Genomic DNA, 23331 nt, shown 5'->3' on the forward strand with positions numbered 1-23331 from the left:
AAGAATCATGTGGTGCTGGAACACAAAACTGCAGAGGTTCATATATGAGACATGCTATAGGTCTGACATGGGACCAGCAAACAAAGTCAAAAGCCCAGTCCTCTCCTTTGCCTTCCAAATACTAAAATCTTAGAATGTGACAGAAACCTGTTGACTCTGACAAAGTTTAAATTATGCCAATATGAAGCCAAAAAAGCAGAACACCTAACACTGGCAGAAAAGTAAGAAGCTTGGGTCTCCCCTGCTTCCCAGAGTCTCCTGAAAGTTTTTATCTTCACAAAACCAGGCAGAAAACCCTGAGGACCACAGAGGGGCAATGGATTTATGAGGTCTGAGAATCCTCAAACAAAGAGGTAGTTGAGCTAGTCGATTTTATTGTTTTATCCTTGAAAGCTTAAGTAATAAAAAAGTTAAAAATATAGCAGAGCAAGCACCTACTAGAAAAGCAGTGTCAGTATTGTCCTTTAGGCATGTTTCTCTCCACACCTCTGGAAAGTTATCTGGCATTTGACTTAATTGGGAGGAAGAATTTTCTCCCCTGGCAAAGTCAATTAACTTCACTGTGTTTGTATCATCTGTCAGAGCCGAATCTGCTCCCTTCTTCAAGTCTGACACAAGCTCCTACACCTACTTGACAGATCAAACAGCTTATATAGAAATTACTGTGCTTTAAAGGGAAGTTCCATGGCTATGTCAAGTCAAAAGATGCAAGACAAGAGGTGAGTGATTATTCTATTAGTATACACTTCCCTGGAATATTAAAATACAGCTTAACTTTGTACTGAAGTTTAACCTCTTTCAGGCAATTTGCTATTTCATTATGAAACTCCTTTAGTCTTCAGTCACCAGAAACATCTGTAGAAAATTAAAGCAGGTATTTTTCCTGCTCTGTGCTCTTAACTGCTTAATTTCTTGTACTATAAGATATTTAAGCTCCTTGCTGCAACAAGAAATTTAAGAAACAGTGTGGGCCACTGCTTTAACATACAGCCATAAACAGGTATATGCATGTTTATGCATTGAGTGTTATAACCAAGCTTTTTATCTTAAGGCTACATAAAATATTAGTGCAATGTGAAACACCACTCACTGTGATGCCACTAGATTGCATGTCATGCCACTCTTTGTCATGGTAAGTCAATTGCCAGATCTCATCACATTGTATAAGCACTATAGCTCAGGCCCAAACCCACCTCCCATTAGCTCCAATTTAATATTTGCTGTACATCAATGTATAAACCTCGTAATTAAAGGCAGCAGAGGAGAGAAGGGTAACACACACAACGTGCTTAATGCAGTTCTCCAGTTAAAACATGAACACAAAGCAGCATGGTGGGTAATGCAGGAATGAAAGCACTTCTCTACTGAAATGCCTTTCCTCGTAATCAGCTCTTAAAAGCAGCCAGACCAGTAATGCAGCTCTCCCAGGTGGCAGCCAGGGACTGGGAGCACTCACTGGATGCATAACTGAGAAAAAACATCCAGGTCTCTATGGACTTACACTCCACAGATTTTATGTCCCTGAGCAGCAATGAAGAGCACATCACAGAAGAAAAAGTCACTTCAGTTTGGGCACAGACCTATTCTGAAGTAAAACACCAAACACTCTGTTGAGAAAGGGGGTTTGGTGCAATAAAATCTCTTTCCTACCAGAATGAAGCTGCTGTTTGTATTGAGCTGGTGGAGCAGTGCATCACCTCTGACAGGCTGTTGATGTGATTGAAGGGAGAGAGCACAGGACGGTATTGATCTCTCAGCAGCAGGGCCAGCACTCCATGGAGCTCACTTTGAAGTAGCCCCATACAAGTACTGCATTATCTGCCTCGCCAGCGCTGGGCAGGTTTTCAAAGGCTTAAATAATATTATGGCACATAAATCTACTAAAGGCTAACCTGATGCCCTTTGTGAGTGAGAACTTCTTGTACTACAAAGGTTCTACCAGTTGGAGCCATGGAAGAGCAAAAACCACAGGGGAAGCAGAGCTGGCTCTTCCCAGACCACCTCTGTGCCACTCCAGCACAGGCTGGAGCACACGTGTGCCTGGGCTGCCCTAAAACCATCTCAAATATACCCACACATACAAACTTCACCATGAGTTTTGCAGTGTTTTCCTGTAACTCTTTATGGAGGTTAAATCTGTATCAATGCAAACTCCTCATTTTCTGTACAGAAAACATTCAGGTTTTTTAAGGAAAATAATCTGGTAATATTTTCAGAGGAGTCCTGTGGGTCATCTTTCTGACTTTCTGCATCAGAACTATTATCCCTCAACCCCCTGGAGTACAAAAGTTTCCATTGTATATCCTGTCCATTTAATGCACTGCCACTGAAAATATCCTACACTGACCTATGGATTGAGGCAATATTGATCTCAAATTTCTTCACCCCAAGAACTAACACACCCCTTAGTGACACACCCCAATGAAAAATGCAAGCTTACCTTTAGCTTTATAATAAAAGCAGGCAGTAGTTAATTTTTTTAAGTACCATATTCAAATTAGTTTTCATAGGTGCTATGCAAAAAAAAAAAAAAAAAAAATTAAGCATGATTTACTGATAGTTCTTAAGAAGTAAGTGTAAATGGGGATTCATCATCCAAAGATGTATTTTCCTTTCAGGGATCTCATTTTATCCTAGTGATACTCAACAACTTTCATCTACCATTTGAAAGAAAATATAAAAGTCGCCCATTGCAGAATGTACATCTGTCAAAAAATTTAAGGGGGCTGGGGAAATGGATAAATTATTCAAATTAATATGCATAGCACTTACTAACATGGACTTTTTCCAGTTAGAGACAGCTTAACAGCAAAGGTCACACAGGCAGGAGCTAAGAACAGGTCACACAAACACAGCACCACAAATTAATTAATCCTGGAAACAACACAGATAATGGTGCCTGACTTACAAAACCTGAGCTCTGGTTTCTCCTGGAGGTAAGGAGGTGGATACAGACACAAAATAGTACCAAGGTAGAGGAATTCAGAATTCACCCTGGTTTTCCTGCAGTGAGTTCTGAGTGTTACCTTCTCTTTTCTGGGGCAAAACACTGAGTTTCAGCTGTACTTGCTGAAAAACTCACTGCACTGCAGACCTACAGAACACCTAATAATACAACAGCAGTACCTGCAAGGAGCTATCACGTTGTAAATGTAAAATGATCCATAACAATATCTGCAAACACACATAGCCATGCACAAAGATAGGTATTAATAAAATAATTCCAGCAGAAGAAACAGCTTTCCTGGGCACACAGATCATCCCCTCAAAGCAGTTATTCCTGGCACCCTAAGTCCTACCCTCTCCCTGGAAAAATGAATGGTACCACTGCAGTTTCTTCACCACTTTGTCAGGAAGAAGGGTTTTGGGGAACTCTCATCCTCCCCTGTATCTACCCTCACCATGTGGCAGCTATTCTTCTGGGAGCACCCAAGCCTTTTATCAGAGCAAAAGCAAAATGTTTGGAAACAGCTCATTAAGAGAGAATTTAATCAATGAGTTTATGCATAAGTTAGAGAAGAAGTGAAGGGAATCCAGGAACATACATGCTTATTTAGATGTGTTTTTCATATTCAAGAAATTCTGATAAATTTAGCATGTCTTCTGCATGTTTTTTGTTTAGTTTTTTTTTGGTTTGGGTGGGTTTTTTTGTACATCAGAAATATTTAAAGCCTCTACTTTATTTGTATTTCTTGCTTTTCATATTGTTTTTGCTTTCTCAAGGAAATTGGCAGCTGAAATGCTGTTCTAAAAACAAGTCACAAACATTTAGCAGTGTTGCCATTTCAAACACCAGGCTCAGCTGAAACTGCCATGTGGTAAGACGATGCTGTTTCAGCTGCTGGAGCCCTCAAAGGACAAAAAAAAATGCTGAATAAAACCAAAATATAAGTCATGAGTCGACAAAAACTCTGGGATTTGTTGCAAATAACATCCTTCAAAGCCCAAAATAGAGGATGCACTGCTCTTTGCACACACCAGGAGCCTGTAGTATCACCTCCACCCAGACACCCCAGTTTGTATGCTTCTCTCTACTGCAAGTAGCAAGTACTTCCCAGAAACTAATGCTGATACTACAAATCAGATATTTCCATTTTTCAGGTAATGAACCAAAGCACCAATGGGAGAAAGAAGAAAAACAAGAAATAATGCACATGTGCATGAGGAAGACATGAAATGGAGCCATACTCGAGCATTGAAATCTCATCTATTGGCTATCCCCATTCATAGTCTTTTTCTAAGGAGACAAAAATAGCATTAAAAGGAAATACATTGATTTTCTTTTCTTTTTCTGGTTTTCAATTCCCAGGGCAGACAGCCTGTAAAACCTGCTGCTGTAGTACATATGGGCAGCTGATCTGAGCAGAGAGCTCCAGGCAAGTTTTCAGCATTTGTTTTGAAATACAGGAAAATCAACCAGCAGCCAACAGCTCCCAGAAAAGCCAAATATCTGTGAACTCGGGGATGAAGAGCACCAGCACAAGGCTTCACTGCCCACCCTCTGTCCTACAGGTAGCTGCATTCCTTTGCTCCATTTGCAAACATCCCTGAGCCATGTGAGCACACTCCTCAATTATATGGAAGAGCCTGGGAGCACACACACAGTTCGTCCTCTGTGTTGTAAAACAAAATATCTACCCAGGGTGCCCAAGGGCAGGAACATTAAAGGCACCTCTGTAAGGTCTAATCCTGTTCCCACTGAAGCCACTACAAATTCCTCTGCCAGGGCTGGGAGCAGAACTGGACTTGTGGGGAGCTTTTATTTATTTTTAAACCTACCACGCTCAGCACCCAAACAAGTTCGATGTGAATTTTTCAGATTAGTGTTTTGACACCAGAGCCAGAAACAAGGCAAGCAATATATGAACTTCCTACAGCTCTTTGGAGAAGGCAGGGAAGGAGTCTGGAGGTGTTAACTGTGAGAACTGGTGAAAATGGTGAGGAAGGAGCTGCACTGAGCTATCCTTGCTGTCACCTCCAGGGTCTGTCATCACACTGTCGATTGCTCAGATGTTTGTAGAACTGGGCAACTCCAATTTTGTGTGTTCTTCTGCTACTCAAAGCTTTTCCAAGGCCTGGATAAATTGAGTAAATACAGCAGAACTAAAAAATCTACAGAGCACTTCCGGGTGAGCAGAAAAGAGAGAGGTAATAAATGCAAAATACAAAAATAACAACTTCAGGTGACTGTTCTTAGACAAAAGCCAAAAGATCCAGAAGGATCCTATGGACCAAACTGCTCCAGGCAAGGGACTGCTCAGTCACAGCAGACTCCTGAAAGCAAACTCCTCATTGCATTCACACCTTCACAACAATTCTTGCCTTGCTTCTGGGGAGAAAAAGAGCAGGATGCTCCTACATCATGGAACAAGGGAAAAAATAGATATGGTTTCCTTATTTCAGATTGTTTGCAGACTCTATATCTGTGGGACTTTTCATTCCAAAATTAACTGTGTGCTGAAGAGAGTCTGGAACAGCAGAGACTTTATGCTTCCAAGTTTTGAGATGGCCTCAGAGTGCAAAATCTCTTCTCTCTCATTTCTGGAATAGCTTTTGACAATTAGTAGAATCAACGACCACAGAGCAAGAAGTCTGCCCAATCCATCAGGGCCTAAATGTGAAAAGAGGGGGAAGAGAGAGAGAACCTTCTAATAACAGGAAGGGGAGAAGAGGTGTAGAATTTTTTTGGCTTTATTCAGGAGCATTTCCTCATGAACTCTGGAAGAGAGTCAGAAAATAAAGATAGCAGCCAGAACTCGCCTCCTGCATCTTTTTAAGGGAGAACTAGACAAATGCAGCAGTAGCAAATAAAGGAAACCATAAGTAACCTTCTCTGTGCAAGGCTGACACTACCCCAGTAGAGAGAGTTGGCACAAACCCAAGGTAGAGAGGCTGCTTGGTAAATTCTCAATAAATATTAAAAACACAAGTATGCTGATATCTGCATTTTTTCCAAAGTTGATGGAAAAATTAAAGCATGGGTCGATGCTCCTGAGAACAGAGGAGTCAGTAAGATTCCAGGTTTAGGGGAAAGAACAAAGGGATGGAGAATCTATTATCTTGAATCTCAATTAACGGCGACAAGAGTCCGGAGATGGGAGAAAAGCGCCTGCACCGGAGCCAGGACCTCAGCACCTTTTCCATCCTTCCAGAAAGGCTCACCCCACTTTGGAGAGCATAGGGACCTGCAATCCAGGCTAGGGGAATGATGCCAGCAAGACATAGGACACCTCTTTCTACAGGTTTTGCAGAGGAATAGTGGAGACCAAGTGCACAACCATCACCAGATGTCATTAGGATGTCAAAGAGCCTGAAGAATTTGCTCACCTTTAGCATCATCTTAGAAGAAACACCAACAGGACAAGACCTGACTTGAGCTCTAAGCAAAAAAAAGCTATACCTGTAAAAGATCTGGATTGATAGGTCATTAAAAACAGTGACTAAAATACCTTTTTATTTATTAATATTTTTTTCTTAAAAAAAGAAATATTTAAAATACAGAATAACACAACTACTTCCAGGACAAAAGTAACCAAGCATGATGTAGCAAGTGTATTACATCAACCTCCATAATAAATCTAACCTGCTAATATTTTCAACACTGTATGTGTTCTTGCACACTTTCAAATTACTCCAACACTATTTTAAACAAATCCTTCCACTGAAGAAAATGTCAATATATCAAAACTATTTTTTAAACTAATGAGTTTCCTTTTTTATAAAGCAATTACTTTAAGTACTGAATAGGTTTCCATGGCACCCTCCACTTTCAGCTGACAAATATCAGCAATAGCTGGATTTAAAGCAAACAAAGTGAAACCCCCAAATCAGCAGTGTTTGACTCAAGGAAAAACATTAAATGTTTTCAAGCAGAAGCATTGAAAAACTTATTCTTACTGAAAGAAAAAAGTATGTACGCACACCTGCTTTTCTATCAATCTAAGCAGGAAACCATTTCACTGCTGCATCATAAGTAGAAGAAAAGCGCTTATTAAAACATTAATCACAGTCCATTATATTCTGACTCCATGCCAGAAGTTCCCATTACATCACTGAAAATATCTATTAACCAAAACCTGATTCTGACAAGTTACAGAAGTGTAGTGTTTAGGATTTAGTAATGTAAAAGTCAGTTTTAGAAGAACAGTTACACAATTGATTTTGCAGTGGCAAGCAACTATAATTAATTGTTTTTGTGACATTTATTACTGCAGTGGGGTTGATTTAACTGGTGTTTCTACTGTAAAATTATTAAAAAATTATTTCAAACTTCATCTACTTTTATTAAACACATTTATTGTGAAGGTATTTAATACCCGGGGCTGGCTAAACAATTTTAAAACGTGCTGGATATACCAGTACATGTAAAACTGTATTGTCTTGTGTAAATATGGGCCTTGTTTAGAACCACGTCTCACAGGAAATTATGCCAAATGAAAACCATCTCCCCTTCTCCTCTCCCACTGAAAAGGATTTATGTTTTTACATTTAATACCAGTTAAAGAAACAAAAATATGGTGGTGTTTCAAGCCTGAGCAATAGTTCAGCTGTGAAGTCCCATTATGTTCAAACCTCTGTTTTGTTATTAGAAACACAGCCTAACTCAAATGCTTCAATTTGGTAGAGAGAGAAGTGAACAACTCAATTCTTTCTGGAAGCCTGGCACTGCATGTCTTGTTTACCTAGAACAGTTTTCAAATAACTACGAGCAAGGCTTTAAAACCAAAGCCATGAAATTGGTTCCTAAATGTGTGTACATAATCTCCAGCCAACCATTTTAATTCCTCAACCCTCTCTAAGCAGCACCACTAACAAAAAACACAACCAGAAATAGCTATAATGCATGATAGGAAAGCCATATTATGTATTTTTCCCCCTTGACCCAACATGAAGTCTCTAACTTCAAAAGGCACCTGAGATAACAACCTTTAACCTGTCCTTGGATATCTTCCAATTTCAAAGATCCAAAGAGCTTCAGTCAAGGTACTTTTAGGGTCCCCCCTCTCTGTCCAACCATTCCCTTCCATGCAGCAGATCTGGTCTCATTTACCCTGAAAATCTCTGCTGTTCCAGCAAGTGTGACAGCCATTGGGGACAGATGCACAAAGTGATGGAATGGAAGGAGCCAGAAATCCCAATTCTTATGGTTGTGGAAGACTTGGATGTTTTGGGGTGTTTTTTAAGGAAATGAGGAAAAATAAAGAAGAACACACTTGTGATGGGATATCATTAACTCTTAGGAAAAGTTCTCTGGCTCCACTTTTCCCTCCAGCATGATCTAATCTGAGGGCCCACAGGGTCAGTATCAAAATAAGAAAACAGAGACTGCCAGCTCAACCCTTAAAAATCTTGTCATCCATCATTATCAGGATTAAGAGCAGTTGCATACATAGGATGAAATTTATCACTGGAATTACTGACTTTGGCAACTGACCTGCACCTCCAGGAAGAGATCCTTCATTGCTTCCACTAAGCACACTTCGGAGAAACTTTAAGCATTAGAGAGTCCTTCAAAAAAGCCATCTGAAGGGGATTAAAGAATCACAAACTACTTCTTCAAAAGCTGCAGAAAGCTTCAACACCTCCTCATGCTTCCCTCTGCCATGTAAGGGAAGTCATAACTCACCTTTTCAGCCAGTTGATACCTGAACAAAATTTTCATTCAGAATGCTGCTTTACAAGTGTATTTATCAGTGTCAGAGTCAAGATGATGCATCATTTCTGAGTTTATTTTCCTCTTTATGGGTCTATTTTGCTGGCTGTCTCTGGCTAAATATTTTCATTTAACATAACCCTCCCTTCTTAAACAACAGTGTTGAAGGGCTTAGGAAGCCTCTCTCTCCTCCTTTCCAAATTTTTATTGCAATGAATTTTTACAAATGCTTCAGAAGGCAAATTCAAATAGGATGCTCATTACCTTTCTACTTCAACTATATCTGAGACTAAATAATTTAAGATTATTGCATCCAAATAAACCTTCAGAAGAAAATCCCAGGGTTTTCTTAGACCGCCCCAGAGCAAGTCCCTGTTGTGCCATCTCTCCTGACAGCCAAGCACAGAGCAGGAGCAATGCCCAGATGCTGATAAAGAGGAGGAGCTCAGCAATGGATTTCCATGAGCTCCCACACGCTCCATCAGACAGGCTTTGCTCCCCATCACTGTGTTCCTGCCTCTGTACCATAACACTGGGCTCAAAGAAAGCATCTGGGGCTCTGTCACAGGAAGAACTACAAAAACTGAAGGACACTGAGGCCCTGCTGTTGGAAGTGAGAGATAATCAGGACAGATCTCTCCTGCATGTGTAAAACATATTGTTTTTCTTGTGGCAACCACACAATTCCCAGTGCAATTATCCATCTGGCTAAGGAGCCAGAGAAAGACTCAAAAAGGAGAACATGATGGAGTGCAGGAGAAGCAAGGAAGGAAAAAATGTAAAGAAAAGGAGAATACTTAGCATAAAAACTACTGATCCCAAATTTACCATCATTTCAGGGATGCAACAGAAGTCCTAAAATTTAACTTCTACCAAAATACAGCAGCTAAGGAGGGAAGCCCGTGGACATACAGAGTCACAAGAGAACCAGACTTCAACAGCAATATCAATGCAGGGGATGGAGGGAAGGATGAAAGCAAAGAAGGGCTTTCAATAACAGATAAGAACTGCCACAGACAATCAGGTCTTTTTAAGTGGCTGGTAGTAACAAGGCTTTGATTTGCTGAGACACAAAGAGCACAGAAAATAGGGCATTTGGCCCACACAATCGCTGGATGCCTCCTGACACATTATAATCCATCAGCAGACAGCTTTGCCTGACACCTTTCAGCTGCCCACTTAGCAGCACCGCCTCCAAACCTGCAGAGACAACTCCGGGTTTGCCTCCTACAAACTCTCAATAATAAAGCCGTATTACCATCCTGATTTTTAAATATTTACTGCTTGATCATGTAGCACAGTTTGCAGACAAATCTCCATTCCGTTAAGTCTCTGATATTTTTTTTTTCCTCTTCATACTGTAAGTATTTTAATGAATGTATGATTTAGTATTCGGCAAGCCCATGCTACAGAAAGACTATTCTGGAATAAATGGTATAATTACATTTCCTACAGCGACCTTGTAATCTCACGAGTATTTATTCTAGACTAAACAGCCTTACTCAGCTGCCCTGTGTCTGATTGTCGATGAAAGAAGCTTGTTTGACAACTGCTTCGAGCAGAAACATATTTTTTCCATGATTGCATGAAAAAGTAAAAAAACATTACCAGACCGGTATTCTGAGCACAGAGACTCATGTTAGATCGATGAGTTAATTTTGAAGCCAAAGGCCAACAAAAACAATCACCATGGACATTCTGCTGTCAGGGCCAGCTTTTGAGGTTAATTTAGTGGTAAACACGCAGCTACAGCCAGCTTTACATGTAAGAAACTGCGTGGTATATGCAGGTTTCCTTCTTTGTTTCTTTATATATTTTCCATATTCTCTGCTTTTATAACCCTCCTGAGACCTTTTACAGTTACAGAACCCACACTGTACCCACAGGTGGGCGGACAGGAAACAAAACTCTCCATTTCATAAGCAGTCCACTTTTAATATATTCAATTGCTAATGACCTTGACAGAAGAGCTCCATGCAAAACACCATATTCTACGGGGTGTCGTTTGAAATGTTCATAGACTTTTTTGCCAGAAAGCTGATTCCTTAAACAGTAAGATTTCAGACTTACTAAAGGCTGCACTCCTTCTAATCTACCTCCCCTATATTAAATTTGTGTCCTTCCAAAAATCCTAAAATGAAGCTGTAGGATTTCTGTGGAACACTAAAGCAATACCAGACAGTTTCTATATCAAACCAGGCCAAGATGGTTTACAGGCAGTTCTGTTGTCTGCCCTGAAAGAGACAGCACACTTGGCCATATTCATGATTCAAAAAAGGGCACCCACACAGTACTTGTTTTGCCATTCATGGGTTTTTATTCAATTATTCATAATAAAATGAACAAAAAATAAAAGGCTTTATGGAAACTGCAGCTGAGTCTTTAAAGCAAAAATCACTCCTTACCTGCCAATTCTCATTCATTAGGTACCCAATGCAAAACACTTTGCAGAAGACAGAAATCTCTCTCTGCTGAGGATCAGGCCCTGCAACAGGAGACTCTGGGAAATTCAGACCATATGCCTTGGTAGCCAAGAGAATTCCTGCAAGGAGTGCAGCCCTCTATGTTCCCTCCAAAGCAAGACAAGCTTCCCTTGCTCTTACTCAATCTTTAGACTCTGACTACTGAGCTTATTGAGAGACTAGATTCCATTAAAAGGAGTAGAATGAATTCAGTGTTCAAAACCAATGGGCCAAAGCAGATCAAATCAGCCCTTCATTTGTGGCTTTTCTCCTTTTCCAAAATTCAAGAAATATCTGCATACCCCAGTGACAGAGCAGATGTGAAAAATCACCTGCTATGGACTTTTAAAGCCCAGCAGTTCTGTCATCCATTCAAAATCAATTCTCAGTTATTTCACTGCCTCGAACCCTACACAGACACTGACAGGGTTCTAGCAGAAGCTAATCCAGCCAAAGACCAGCTCAGCTATGCTGTAAGAATAGTTTGGAGACCATCCTGACTATTGCCTCACTTAAAAAAAAAAAATCACAATGACTGACAGCAAAGAAGTTACACGAGTCATTTCTAGATTAAGTGCCAGAACTCTACATGTGTTTCAAATTACACTACAACACTGTACAACAAAGAAATATGCAGAAATTTTCCACTTGAAGTGAAGGTTAAAAATTAAACACTAACAAAGCTCTAACAGATATGAAACCCAACCTCATCTTAATGCGAAATTTAAAATGCCTGAGCTGTCCTACACTAGGAAAAAAGGAATGAATCAATCCAGTTGTTCATAAGAAAAAGCACAGTGGGCTAAAACCGTTCATTGTATGTACAGATTTTCACAGCACTACCACTCTGCTTCAGTACTTACCCCCTCAACTCTTAAAATGGCATTCTGTTTAGATTTAACTTTTAATTTATCTAAGTATATTACCTGTCCTCATTAGATTAGTGTTCACTATTGAACTTCTTTTTCTGCATCTTGTTTAAACAAAACATTAACCAGGGTGCTCCTAACAATGCAATTATACATGAAAACAAGTTGATAGATCAAAGAGAAGTCATATTTTTCCCTAAAGAAAATATTTTTGGAGCAAACCTGATTTTTTTATATACACCCATATATATATTCAGCTTGGATCTTTCCAAAGCTAAGTAGGCAAACGCAATTTTATTTTAAGCAGACCAGGCTTGACTTGATTACAAGGTCTGCTGCAAAGAGAAATTTTTAACCTGACTTGTAAATTACCTCAATTTTATGAGAATGGTGAGGATATGACTGGCACTGTGTTGAGTATGATTTACTTTGGATTACTAGAGACTGCTTCTTAACCTTGAGTCATGAAGTTTATATATCTTTACCCAAAATGCTAATCACATAAGCAGATTTTCAATTTATAGTCAATTTTTAAGTAGCTTGTGTATGGCTCTTCCCAGCTGTAAAACTTGGTGGTTGCTGTGTGGCCACTCCTGTAAAACAGACTTACAATTACTGTCAGGAATGTCTTTACATTCTTCAGGACCTCCAAAAAAACATCATTTGGATCCTTGGGGGCTTTTTTGTTTTGTTTTTCCTTTAAAATCAAAACTACAAAATGTATCAAACATACATTTTTAAAGCAACACAACTACTTTCCATCCCCATCCTGTGTTATTCTTTCGCTACTTGGAACGTCAGTTTGTTATATTTTTCATTTCTTTTGTTTTCCAGTAAGAAAAACGCAGACCTCCAACCACACAAATTCAGCATATTCAGCTAAAACATGAGGAAGAAAAAAAAAAATTAAGAGACAAGCCTTTTTTGCCCATTTAAGAAAATCTCCAAGTACTGGCAGCAAGTGCCCAAGCACCCAGGTGCTCCTCGTGCTCTCTTGCAGCCACACATCTCCCCAAAAAGCAATTCAACAGATTTGCACCAATTTGAACCAAAAGGTGACACTCCCCACTTCAGTCCAAACTAATAGTTTGTGGTGACAGCAGAAGTGGCGGTAGAGCCCTTGATAAGGCAGGGATCTCTCTCCAAACAATCAGCTTTGTGCCCCCAGCCCCGTGCACAAACCAACCATTTCCCAGTGCACGTCCCTGAACACTTCAGTAATTCAGAGCAGTGACAAAGCCACACAGACCCAGGGCTGTAAGTCATCGTGGAGGGACAGGCAGCTGCAGAAGCCACCCCCAGGATGGGCATGTTCCAGTGATCCAAGACCCCATTTTCCTGCAAGGGCAGCACCACATGTTTGGGAGATGCTCTCACACATCCTCTCCCCTTTTCCAAGTCACGTTTTCATCTGACAGCTGAGACAGGCGTGAGCTGGTCCTCGAGTCTGAACAACCAAAGTGACCTTCATGGGGGACTGAAGGACACAAATCCCTACACATTATACCAATCATTTGTGTTGGGGGGGGAAAAGAAATCCTAAATCTTCATTATTCTCAGATTTCCAACACCCTAACAAAAGATGCACAAGGATGTTAATGCTTTTCTGCTGTACTTAAGAAAAAAAAAGAAAATTTACATCCCCAGGGGAAATGGAAAACAAATTTGTAAGTACAATTTAAACATAAATTTACTCATTTGCAAAATATGCAAATAAGAAGAGCAGTGGAAAAATGCAAAATTAAGTTTATGGTCTGCTCATTACATTTTTTGAAAAGTCTAATAAGCAAATAATACAAGTCATCTTAAAAAGCATTTTTTAAAAATTATAAAAGATTCCTTACAAATGTTCTACATGACCCCATAAGTATTCACCCTTTTTCTTGCTCTTCGCTAAAACCTTCTTGCCAGCTGTGTCCTTCATTACAGCAACTCACTAAGAAAAAAATGCTGAAACATAAAGCAGGTATTGCAGAAGGTTAGAGATAAGGAAATATTCAAAAAACTCATTGTATTGAGTGTTTTGAAGATTAAAAAAAGCATATCTTTAAGAAAAAAAGTCAGTAAATTATGCTACCTTAAGTGAATTCAAAGTCACGAGGTTGACAATTGTCTTTGCAATAGTTCTGGCTCCAGAAACTCAGATAACAGCCTGGACATTGAGGGAACTATTTAGCAGCAATAAATGTCAGGCTACAAAGTTTTTAACAGGAAAATGAAAATAAGGAGAAACTAAAATTGAAAAAAAAATAGAAACAACAAAATACATTCAGAATCATAGAATGGTTTGGAAAGGACCTTAAGGACCATGTAGTTCCAACCCCCCTGCTATGGGTAGGGATACCACCCACTAGGCCAGGTGGCTCAAAACCCCATCCAGCAAGGCCTTTTATGAGTGCAAATGAACAGGAAACTAAAAGTCTTTATCTGGAGAGGTTTACATTGTGCCCAGCTCTTCTGCCTCAGCCAGGCAGCTGTGTGCAGCTGCCTGCCCAGCCCAAAGCAGGGACAGAGGCGCGTTAGTTAAGCATTCATCATCAACAGGAAATGCGCATGAGTTCATATAAACACAGAAACACAAATATATAAACCAACAGCCCTGCACGGTTTAAGGTATTTCAGACACCCCATGGAATAGGGTTAGAGCTGTGCTGGCTGGGAAGCCACAGCATTGATGTATTTGTTTTGGAATGGCAAACAGCCTCGGGACTCAGAGGAACTCTTCTGGTGGGCACCACCAAGCCAGCCAGGCAGCCGTGAGCCACCCCGCAGCCCTCGGCTCCTCCAGCACCTCCAGAGCCAAGCCCAACAAGCCTGGCTGCTCCTGCTCACAGGGGGAAAATGGCACATTTCAAAGCGTCTCCAAGGAAAGACTGTGGCATTGTTAGCAAACCCTACTCTGAATATGCTCCCACACAGACTCAACTGCAGGTTTTAAAAGGTTTTGCTCTGCAAAGCATTGGGCTACCTCAGAACTGGTGCACTAAATGCGATGGACATAGATGGCTGATCCTGATGGATTTGGACACCAGCATTCATGGGGCACAGGCAAAGGGAATCCTCCTTGCACAAGCCATCTTTTTCTTGTTTGTGATGAGGCTGAGGGGGCCTCCAAGCCCCTCTCACACTGGAGGTCCCTCACAGCTGTGCTCCATCCAAACAGGTGGCCAAGGCCGAACCAGGCTCTGCCCAAGTTTAAACTCCTAATTAATACTTGGTCGCAGAAGCTTGACACCAGATAATAAAAATTACAGGCATCAGGACACAGAAACAATAAAAATGGAGACAGCCTCACTTCCAGACAGCTTTCACTGTCAGTTCTCACTTCAGTTTTCTGAAGGACCATTAGGTTGCTTATTTACCTTATTAAGTCTATCTACCCCTGTCATTTTCTGGATGAGATACAACATCTCCCATGCCAGTGAACTAGATGGGATTCCTGTTTGGATTTCAGTGGTCTCCCAAATTGCACACTAAATTGCCTCTACTTTGTTCAGTACTTTGTGGCCTCAGTTTTCCCAGATTGCACAGCCAAACGTAAACTGTTATTTTTTAAAACTCTTTCTTGCCTTGCCAGCCTGCACATTTGTTCTGCCATGCAGTTTTCCAGACACTGGAAGTGCTGATGACCTTGAGGGTCACGCCATGATGAGCTAAGTGACACTCCCCCAGTAGCTACCATTTTCAGGTGGCATTTCAGCTACAACCACATCTTCAGAGAGCAGATACATCATTCCTGGACTCCCTAACCTCCCTTACCCAGACATAAAAGGCTCCCAAACTCCCTTTCAAACATGGATGCACACCACAATGCTGCCAAGCTGCTGGACCAACCCCACATTATATTTTTTGACAAAGTTAAGCTCTGTGCTTCATTTCTCACAAACACAGTTTGACTGTAGACAGCAGCCGACAAGTAAATCTACCCTTTTCCATGGCAAACAGCCCAACTTTAATATTTTTACTGGCTTACAGCTGGGTAAATTAAGCCCCAGATTTTTATTTATTTATTTTTTAATACCGTGCAACTGAAAATGAACAGCTACTTCACTATGACTGCCAAGGACAACCTTAAAAACACTAATGCAATCCAGTCCAGCTCTCAATAGATCTATAAAGGCAAGAGGACCAAAAATTTCAGCTTATCCACCCAAACAAAATGTTGGTTGGGCAGGAAGTCTGATATTCCGTTAAGATCCCTAAAAAAAACGAAAGAAGAAAAAGATCCCTGGTAATCTGAAGATGGTAACAATCCCAGCTATAATGACAGAAATGGGAATTAAAATGTACTGATTTACTTACCCCAGTTTTCCCAACATTTCAGGATCTGGAGCTTCTGGTCCATATGTCTCCACTTGCAGAGGCTGATATTCATACAAAGTTTCCTCTAACTTTTGAATGGGAGCTAATGAAATTTGCTGACCCTGTTAAAAAAAAAAAAAAAAGTAAAATATTCCTACATATAATCAAGGTCAAGGTTTTGCTTTGACTTTTTTTACATGCAATATAAGAACAAGCATTAACTTGGTCCAGATAAACACCATCCTACTAAGAGCATACTGTTCACTATATCACCCCTTTGTGATTTACATTTTTTCTACTGGGACCTACAGATTGGAAATGATGTTTCATCAGCTATAATTGTTTGGACAAGAAGGAAGGGGGGAAGAAGCTTTATTCAGGGCAAGCTTACCATTAGAAAGTACAGCAGCTTCCAGCGTCACTAGGAAAATTGTTATTAGGCACTAATTTCATTTATCTGAAGTACTATCAAACAAATGCCTCTGAACAACTCTACTTGATTCTCTAATCAATGATTTCCTGAAAGCCCTAATTAGAAAGGGAAGCCACTTTCCTTTCTCTCCACAGGCTTTGTAAGCTCCCATACATAATGGCTCTCAAGATAGACTTTTACAGAGCAATACAATTAATTCATTCAGCAAATTCCCATTTGTTTCGTAACTAAAAATATAGAAACACACAAACATTAAGCTTTCACTCAAGACAGTACTTTTGCAAGACCTTCAGACTGCTGAGAAACAGCAAGACATTTCCAGACCCCTCCCCTCCAAGTCCCTATCACTCGGGGCTCTCACAAAACAGGAGACTTGTAGCTGGGAAGGAGGGGGTCAGTAGGATGTGAGATAGAGCCAAAGTTAACAGATGTTGCTGCGTGACATTCTACACTGATTTGTTGATCTTTCACACAGTTTCAATTTTCTACTGTATTCTATGGTGCTCACAAAAATTAGCAGCAGCAGCAAAAAGACAGAGCACTGTGAGCTGCCCCAGAACAGCCTGGCTTTCCCTGTAAAAATTGAGTCTCCCATCTGCAGAATGCAGGAATTTAGCAAAGTAGTAGTATTGTTTTTGTAGACATTTTGTCTGAAACAGGAGATGGGAAGCTTTCCATGGTGTAATGCTGTGTATAAGCCTGGCTCCCACTGGTGATCACTTACTGAGCTGAGCTTCCCTGGGGCCACTCCTTTGAGCATCTACTCCCTCAAGTGGAAAATACAGGCTCCTAATGTGGGACACCGAGTTAAAATTAACTAAAGAGGGGAATGAAAAAGTCTGGAGAAGGGGAAAGCTGTTAATTAAATTTGTGGTTGAAGACAGTGACCTTTCTGAATTTGGAGCAGAGATATTTTTGTTTAGGGAGTTGCAGAAAATAGCTAAGAAAACTGAAGATGTAAGTCCTTGAGAAGCATTATCGTGGATCTAAGCCGATCTCTACGGAAATATCAGCAGCTCAAGTTTTCCAGTGAAACAGCCCCTGTGTGTGTGATGAAAACAAGAGTTTTAGGCTTTTTCTGCAATGCCTGGGGGGCTGGAGAGGCCACTGCTGACATTGCTATGGGGACAGTGTCCTGGAGATGAGAAAAACGTTCTCTAGTCAGCCACGCACCACTCCAACTCTCATGGCCAGCACATTTATTTCTGTACTACAAACTATTGCTGCAACATTTTTAAAAAGTAGGAAAAGAAAGGTTAAAAATTTAGCTTTAATCCCACTTCATGATATTTTAGGACATAAAAGCAGGGGTTTTTATTTTCCTAGAAGTTGTCAATTTACAATGTATCCAAGTTTATTAAAATACAGGACTTTGTAGCTATATTTATGTGGGCCTCTTACACCCATTGTAAGAGGGTAATGCTTAAATAAGACTCTCATATTTGAATTTTTAGCAACATCTTTGTCTCTAACCAAACCAAATGAAAAGTCATACCAATGTTTTACATTTGTCAAACCTCATCTGGTGAGTGAAGAGTGTCGCTCTTTCCAATCCAAATTTTGTTCCAACCATAGAAAAGAAATTTCAGTTTTGGGCAAAGATCAAAACCATGGTAAATACTTTGGGAAATTACTTCTGTGTGGAAAAAAGAAGAATCTCAGATTGCAGGCACCCCATCCCTTGAGGACACCACCAGAACAGCTGCTCACTGTCAGCACATTTGCCACTGATGCCTTCCTGACACTTTGTTAATGAGAGCAATTTCTGCCAGCATTGGCCAAGAGACACAGGAAGGCCCAACACATGGGCTGGGATCATCACTGCCCTCCTTCCCCACCACCATTTATGCTGCTATAGATGTCCACCTCTGGAAGCTCCTGGGAGGACAGGATGAAAATGTTTCATTTGTTTTCCCCTTTGTGGGGTTCCCAAGGTGCCTGAGGTCACAGGATCACGATGGTCATTAGCTCTCAGATGACCAAGCAGGAACTGTAAGGGAATGGTGGGAAGGCTGATTGGTCAGCACCCCAGGGGTATGGGGGGCACAGGGATCATGGGGAAGGACTTCTCTGTGTGGAATTGCATCACCAACTCACTGTGGTGGCCTGGAGAACAGCAGAATGTCAGAACAGGAGCTGCATTATAGAAACTGTCCCTCCTTGAGCTGGTCTGACATCATGCCCAGCACAGGCCAGGACATTTTGTGTTCCTGTATGAAGCCCAAGGACTGGCAGTTCAGCCAAAATACCTTCTTTTGAAAGGCATCCAATCTAGATTTAGACAGATTTCAGATCACAGAGGTACAGGCACATCCCCTAGGTAAGCTGTTGCAATAGTTAATTATCTTCATCATTAAATACTGGCAGCTCATGTCTGGTTCATTAGATTGACTCTCTCCTATGTCTTTCTCACCTCCCTCATGGGGCAAGGTGCAAGTATTAGGAACCAGGATGGCATTTGCATGGCAAAATGACTGCACTGGTTTGTGTGCAGCCAGCAGATCTGCACCTCAAGGATGTATGATATGCAGCTATATGAGACAGCTCATTTGTTTTTGTTTCCCAAAACCACAACTTTAGCTGATGTGCTTTGGCAATGTGGATTACATTCCACTTAGCAGTGGGTAAAAAGCCCCATGATCAGCTGCTGTTCCTGCCCTTTGGTTGTCTGACCTTCAGGCTACTGAGCTTACAGACTTTCAAGCCCTGTACAGGTTAGTGAGGTCCCAGAACTGGGTATGGCCAAAAGGCATAGGTGCAAAAGGCTAGGATGAAAACCAAAACCATTGCCTTTCCTGTTTCTACTGCTGTTGGGATAAGCTGACTCACAAAAAAACCTTGTTGAAGTTAAAAGGCCAATTTGACCACTATTATCTCAGTTAAGAGCCATTTGACCAGAAGCATCCCACTTTTGTCTCTCTGTCCCAAGTGATCCCTAACCACTTCATAACAGACTGGTAATAAAAGGGAAGCTGCTGTGTAACTTTAGAGACACCACAACAGACAATAACTGTTACTTTGGACTTACACAGCACTTTTACAGATCCAAAACCCATTTCTAAGCTATGAGATAAGACTTTTAAATTTCCTGTATTCCACCTAGACAGTCAGCTTTACCTCTTTCCAGCATTAGGAGGCATTTATCAGCATGCTGAAACCAAAATGAAAGCAGTGGGACCAAGGTCCTGCTTCTGCATTGCTTTCTCCTGACAAACCTAAAATCTGATGTGGTCATGGGTAAGTATTTCTAATTCCCCTTGGATGCTGTAATGTTTGTGTAAAAGAAGCTGACAGCATCCAAATGAAGACAGAAAAGGCTTCCAAGAACACAGACAACACTTTTTCCTGCCTCCTCTCCCTCCCACCCCAATCTTCAGAGCATACGAGTGTTTTCCCTGGGATTATTTTAGGCACCAGAGCTGTCTATTACATACTGGAATGTATGGAACCACAAAACATGCTGCTAATTAGAAGGAAGGCATTTGCTTATCCTTAGGACTTTGTTTATATAAAAGCCTGCACAGCAATGGATTTGTGAGCAACTGACATTCTATTCATGTGCTGTATGGGTTCAGATGAGAGACATACAGAATTAAATTGGGAGTGGGGTTGAATAAAGTCTTTGTATTAGAAATAAAACTGACTGGCTGATAGACTGTTTGAGACAATTACCAGCCGAAAAAGAAACAAAAGCAGTGCCCAGTTTTGGTTTCAGATTGTGATACAACATGGCATTAATAAAAGAAAAGCCATGGATTACATACAAAGAATTGCCCCTGCAGTAACAAGGAGCTTACTTTAAACAAAAACAACACTCTTTCAGGAACAATCATGGCTATTAGAGCATCAAAATTACAGTGTATCACTGCACCTTTCACACAGGTTTGGGACGGGATTCTTGGCAGATGCCAGGTACATCAGTTTCACCTGCTAGCAGAATGAGGTTATTTTAGCACAGAGGACAGAAACATCAGCCCAAGTTGCAGCGTTCACACTTCTTCCTGTCCTGCCCTCTCTCCCTGTCCGTGTCTCCAAAACGACACTGCCTTCCTCCACCTCCTTCCCTCGGCAGCAAAAAGGAACAACTGACAGCATTCCCAGAAATCTTTCAAGAGCAAAGGAGGAGGAGAAAGGAGACTCACACCAAAAATGCACTAGTAGGGGAAAGAGGAGGAACAGCTATGCCACAAAAACATCTCCAGGCAAGAGACAGAAGCCAGAGACTGGGGTCAGTAAAACTTGTCCAGACAAGGCAAGTTTCTGTGCTAGTAGCAGCTGGACTCGTTGTTGGAGCCAATCTTTTTGCCTTTTAAATTTCTCTCTGCTGAGGAACTTAGCTCTGCTATCAGCCCACTTCCACTGCACACGTCAGAGAACAGAAATAGCGACATTTGCGCTACCTCACATTAAGTCCGTTTGCAGCAATGTTATTTTTATTTAACCCTTTTCACTGTCAGGTCACTCTCCTGAGCCTGGCCAAAGGAGACAAGGAGGAACCGAGGGCTGTGGAAGGGCAGGACACGATGCTGCTAAAACACATCCCCAGCACCGCTTCCACTGTACATGGCAGGACAGAGAGGCTGACAAAGACCCTTTTAAACACACCATCATCTGAGCATGTAATTATCCAAATGCTTTCAAGCAAACATCAAAACAAAACTATAAATTCCATGAATTTTTCAGTATAAGCAATCTTAGGAAACTATTTTACTGTTAAGCTCATAACAGAATTCAGCTTTTGAAAAGATTTCATGTTAACACAATTTCTTACAGATATCAATGCAAATATCTTCGGCAATGTGTTGTGATCCAGAATTTGGGTTGTTGTGGATTTATTCTCCCCCTCCAGCTTCCACCCTCTCAATTCACTATTGACAAATCCATGTCAGCAATGCTAATGTGGCCTTCTGATTCTGATTAACTACTTTGACTACAGTAATACTCAGGAAAAGGAGAATGAAACTGATAGATTTGGAGGGCTTAGTTAATATTATTTTAACCTTTAGCCTCTCTGTCTTCCACAGCCTTTTTAAATAAACACAAAGTATGTCAAACTAAAATGTATAATTCTATTTGTTGGCCTAAAATTCCTGTGCCAGTGAAGCTTTTTCGAAGATTTAAATATCAACTGCTCTCTCTCTGCTCTTGAAAAGCAACAATAAAAATCTAATTTATTTACTTGATTATGAGAAGTAAAAGATTATGAGGATATTTCAGAAGCAAAACTGAAAGAACGAATGATCTGACAGAAAGAAACAGAACCAATATTAAGATTTTCTGTTGATCTTAAAACCAGAATCTGACCACAAATGGCAAGATCAGAGACACAAGATTGCCAACCCTCCCTTCTCTGTGTGGTAGATGATTTCAGACACTTAATAACAATCTCCCTAAATTTAGACCTTTTTTGCCCTCCAGAGTAACTTGATTTTCAAATGCCAAAACAGGTTTGAAAGATGTGCTTTCTTTAGGAATGACAGAAATAAGCCAAGAGATCAACAGCCCTGAAGAAGCTATTAACAAAGGCAGTCAGATATATGCAATTTGTTACACAAACAGGTACCTGTAAAATTAACCACGGACTAACATGGGTTAAATCACACCGTTAGTTCTACTTGGTCCAAAATTTTCCTTTACAACTTTCTGACATAAGTAATTACCTGACCAGACTTATCTTTAAGCTCCTGCCAAAAAGCCCCATTTCTCTAATCTCCCTGAAAAAAGCCTGTGTCCATCTAACAAGCCCAAATACAATTCTGCTGGGTCAGAGCCAGGGCAGGATTTAGTGCCTCCTCTCTTCACAGAAAAGCCTGGTGCCCTTTCCTCATGCCCATGGATTGCAACGCCTGCTTGGGACTGTCCTCTCCAGCACTGCCCAGGCAGGATTCAGGGGATAGTCTGGATGTTTGCTGCAACAAGTCACCTTCTTGTTTTCAGCAGAGACCCCAGAGCTCTGGCAGGATCTGCCAAGCTTTCCTCAAAATCCCCACCACTGTTCAAAGGATAGCCCAGTGCACAAGACAGGGTTATTTCGGGGAATGAAGAATTAAAAAAACAACATTACTTTCATGTCACTAATAAGCCCATGGGTCACACTCCTGGCTTTCAGCACTGGTTTCTCAATCTTCCTCCCAGCTCTGTCTCAGCTCCTAAGAAATTAGTTCTGTGCATGTCACTGTGCCAGACATGGCTCAATTGCCTCTGCTCCTTTTGTTCTGTGCCCGGGACCTCCACCCTGCACTTGGTGCCCGTTTGGCCACCTTCAGCTGTACTGAAGGGCCACACCATGAGCTGGCTGCTGAGGGGCATTTGGACACCCTGGGAATGCCAGTTACATTTGCAAACCTTACTATCAGCTCGTGTATTGCTTTTTCCTACAGCAGCTTTTACAGGACTCTATGTGGCCCTTCTCAGGGTATAGCTGCAAGTTCTTCCCATTTTTAGAGAAATGTTTTGTTACAGGTGACTTAAAGTCCATGTTCTGTTCACTTTGTTTCACCAGTCCTCAGTGTGCTATGCTGGTAATACAGCACACTAAGCAGAACAAAACAAACTTTTGTTGCATCTCTACCATCAGACTTCTGGAGCCTTGGTCATTTTGGTTTGGCTATC

At 41.0% G+C, this 23331-nt stretch overlaps 1 protein-coding gene across 1 annotated transcript in view; it reads right to left on the reverse strand.

The window, feature by feature from the left end:
- Positions 1-23331, reverse strand: part of MNAT1 (MNAT1 component of CDK activating kinase) — a 116996-nt gene that overhangs the window by 18197 nt on the left and 75468 nt on the right. The window contains exon 7 of the mRNA XM_002200599.7: positions 16287-16408. Coding sequence (XP_002200635.1) covers positions 16287-16408 — 122 coding nt within the window. The remainder of the gene's footprint in view (positions 1-16286; positions 16409-23331) is intronic.

This window comes from Taeniopygia guttata, chromosome 5 (genome assembly GCF_048771995.1).
Source record: "Taeniopygia guttata chromosome 5, bTaeGut7.mat, whole genome shotgun sequence".
NCBI classification, from domain to species: domain Eukaryota; kingdom Metazoa; phylum Chordata; class Aves; order Passeriformes; family Estrildidae; genus Taeniopygia; species Taeniopygia guttata.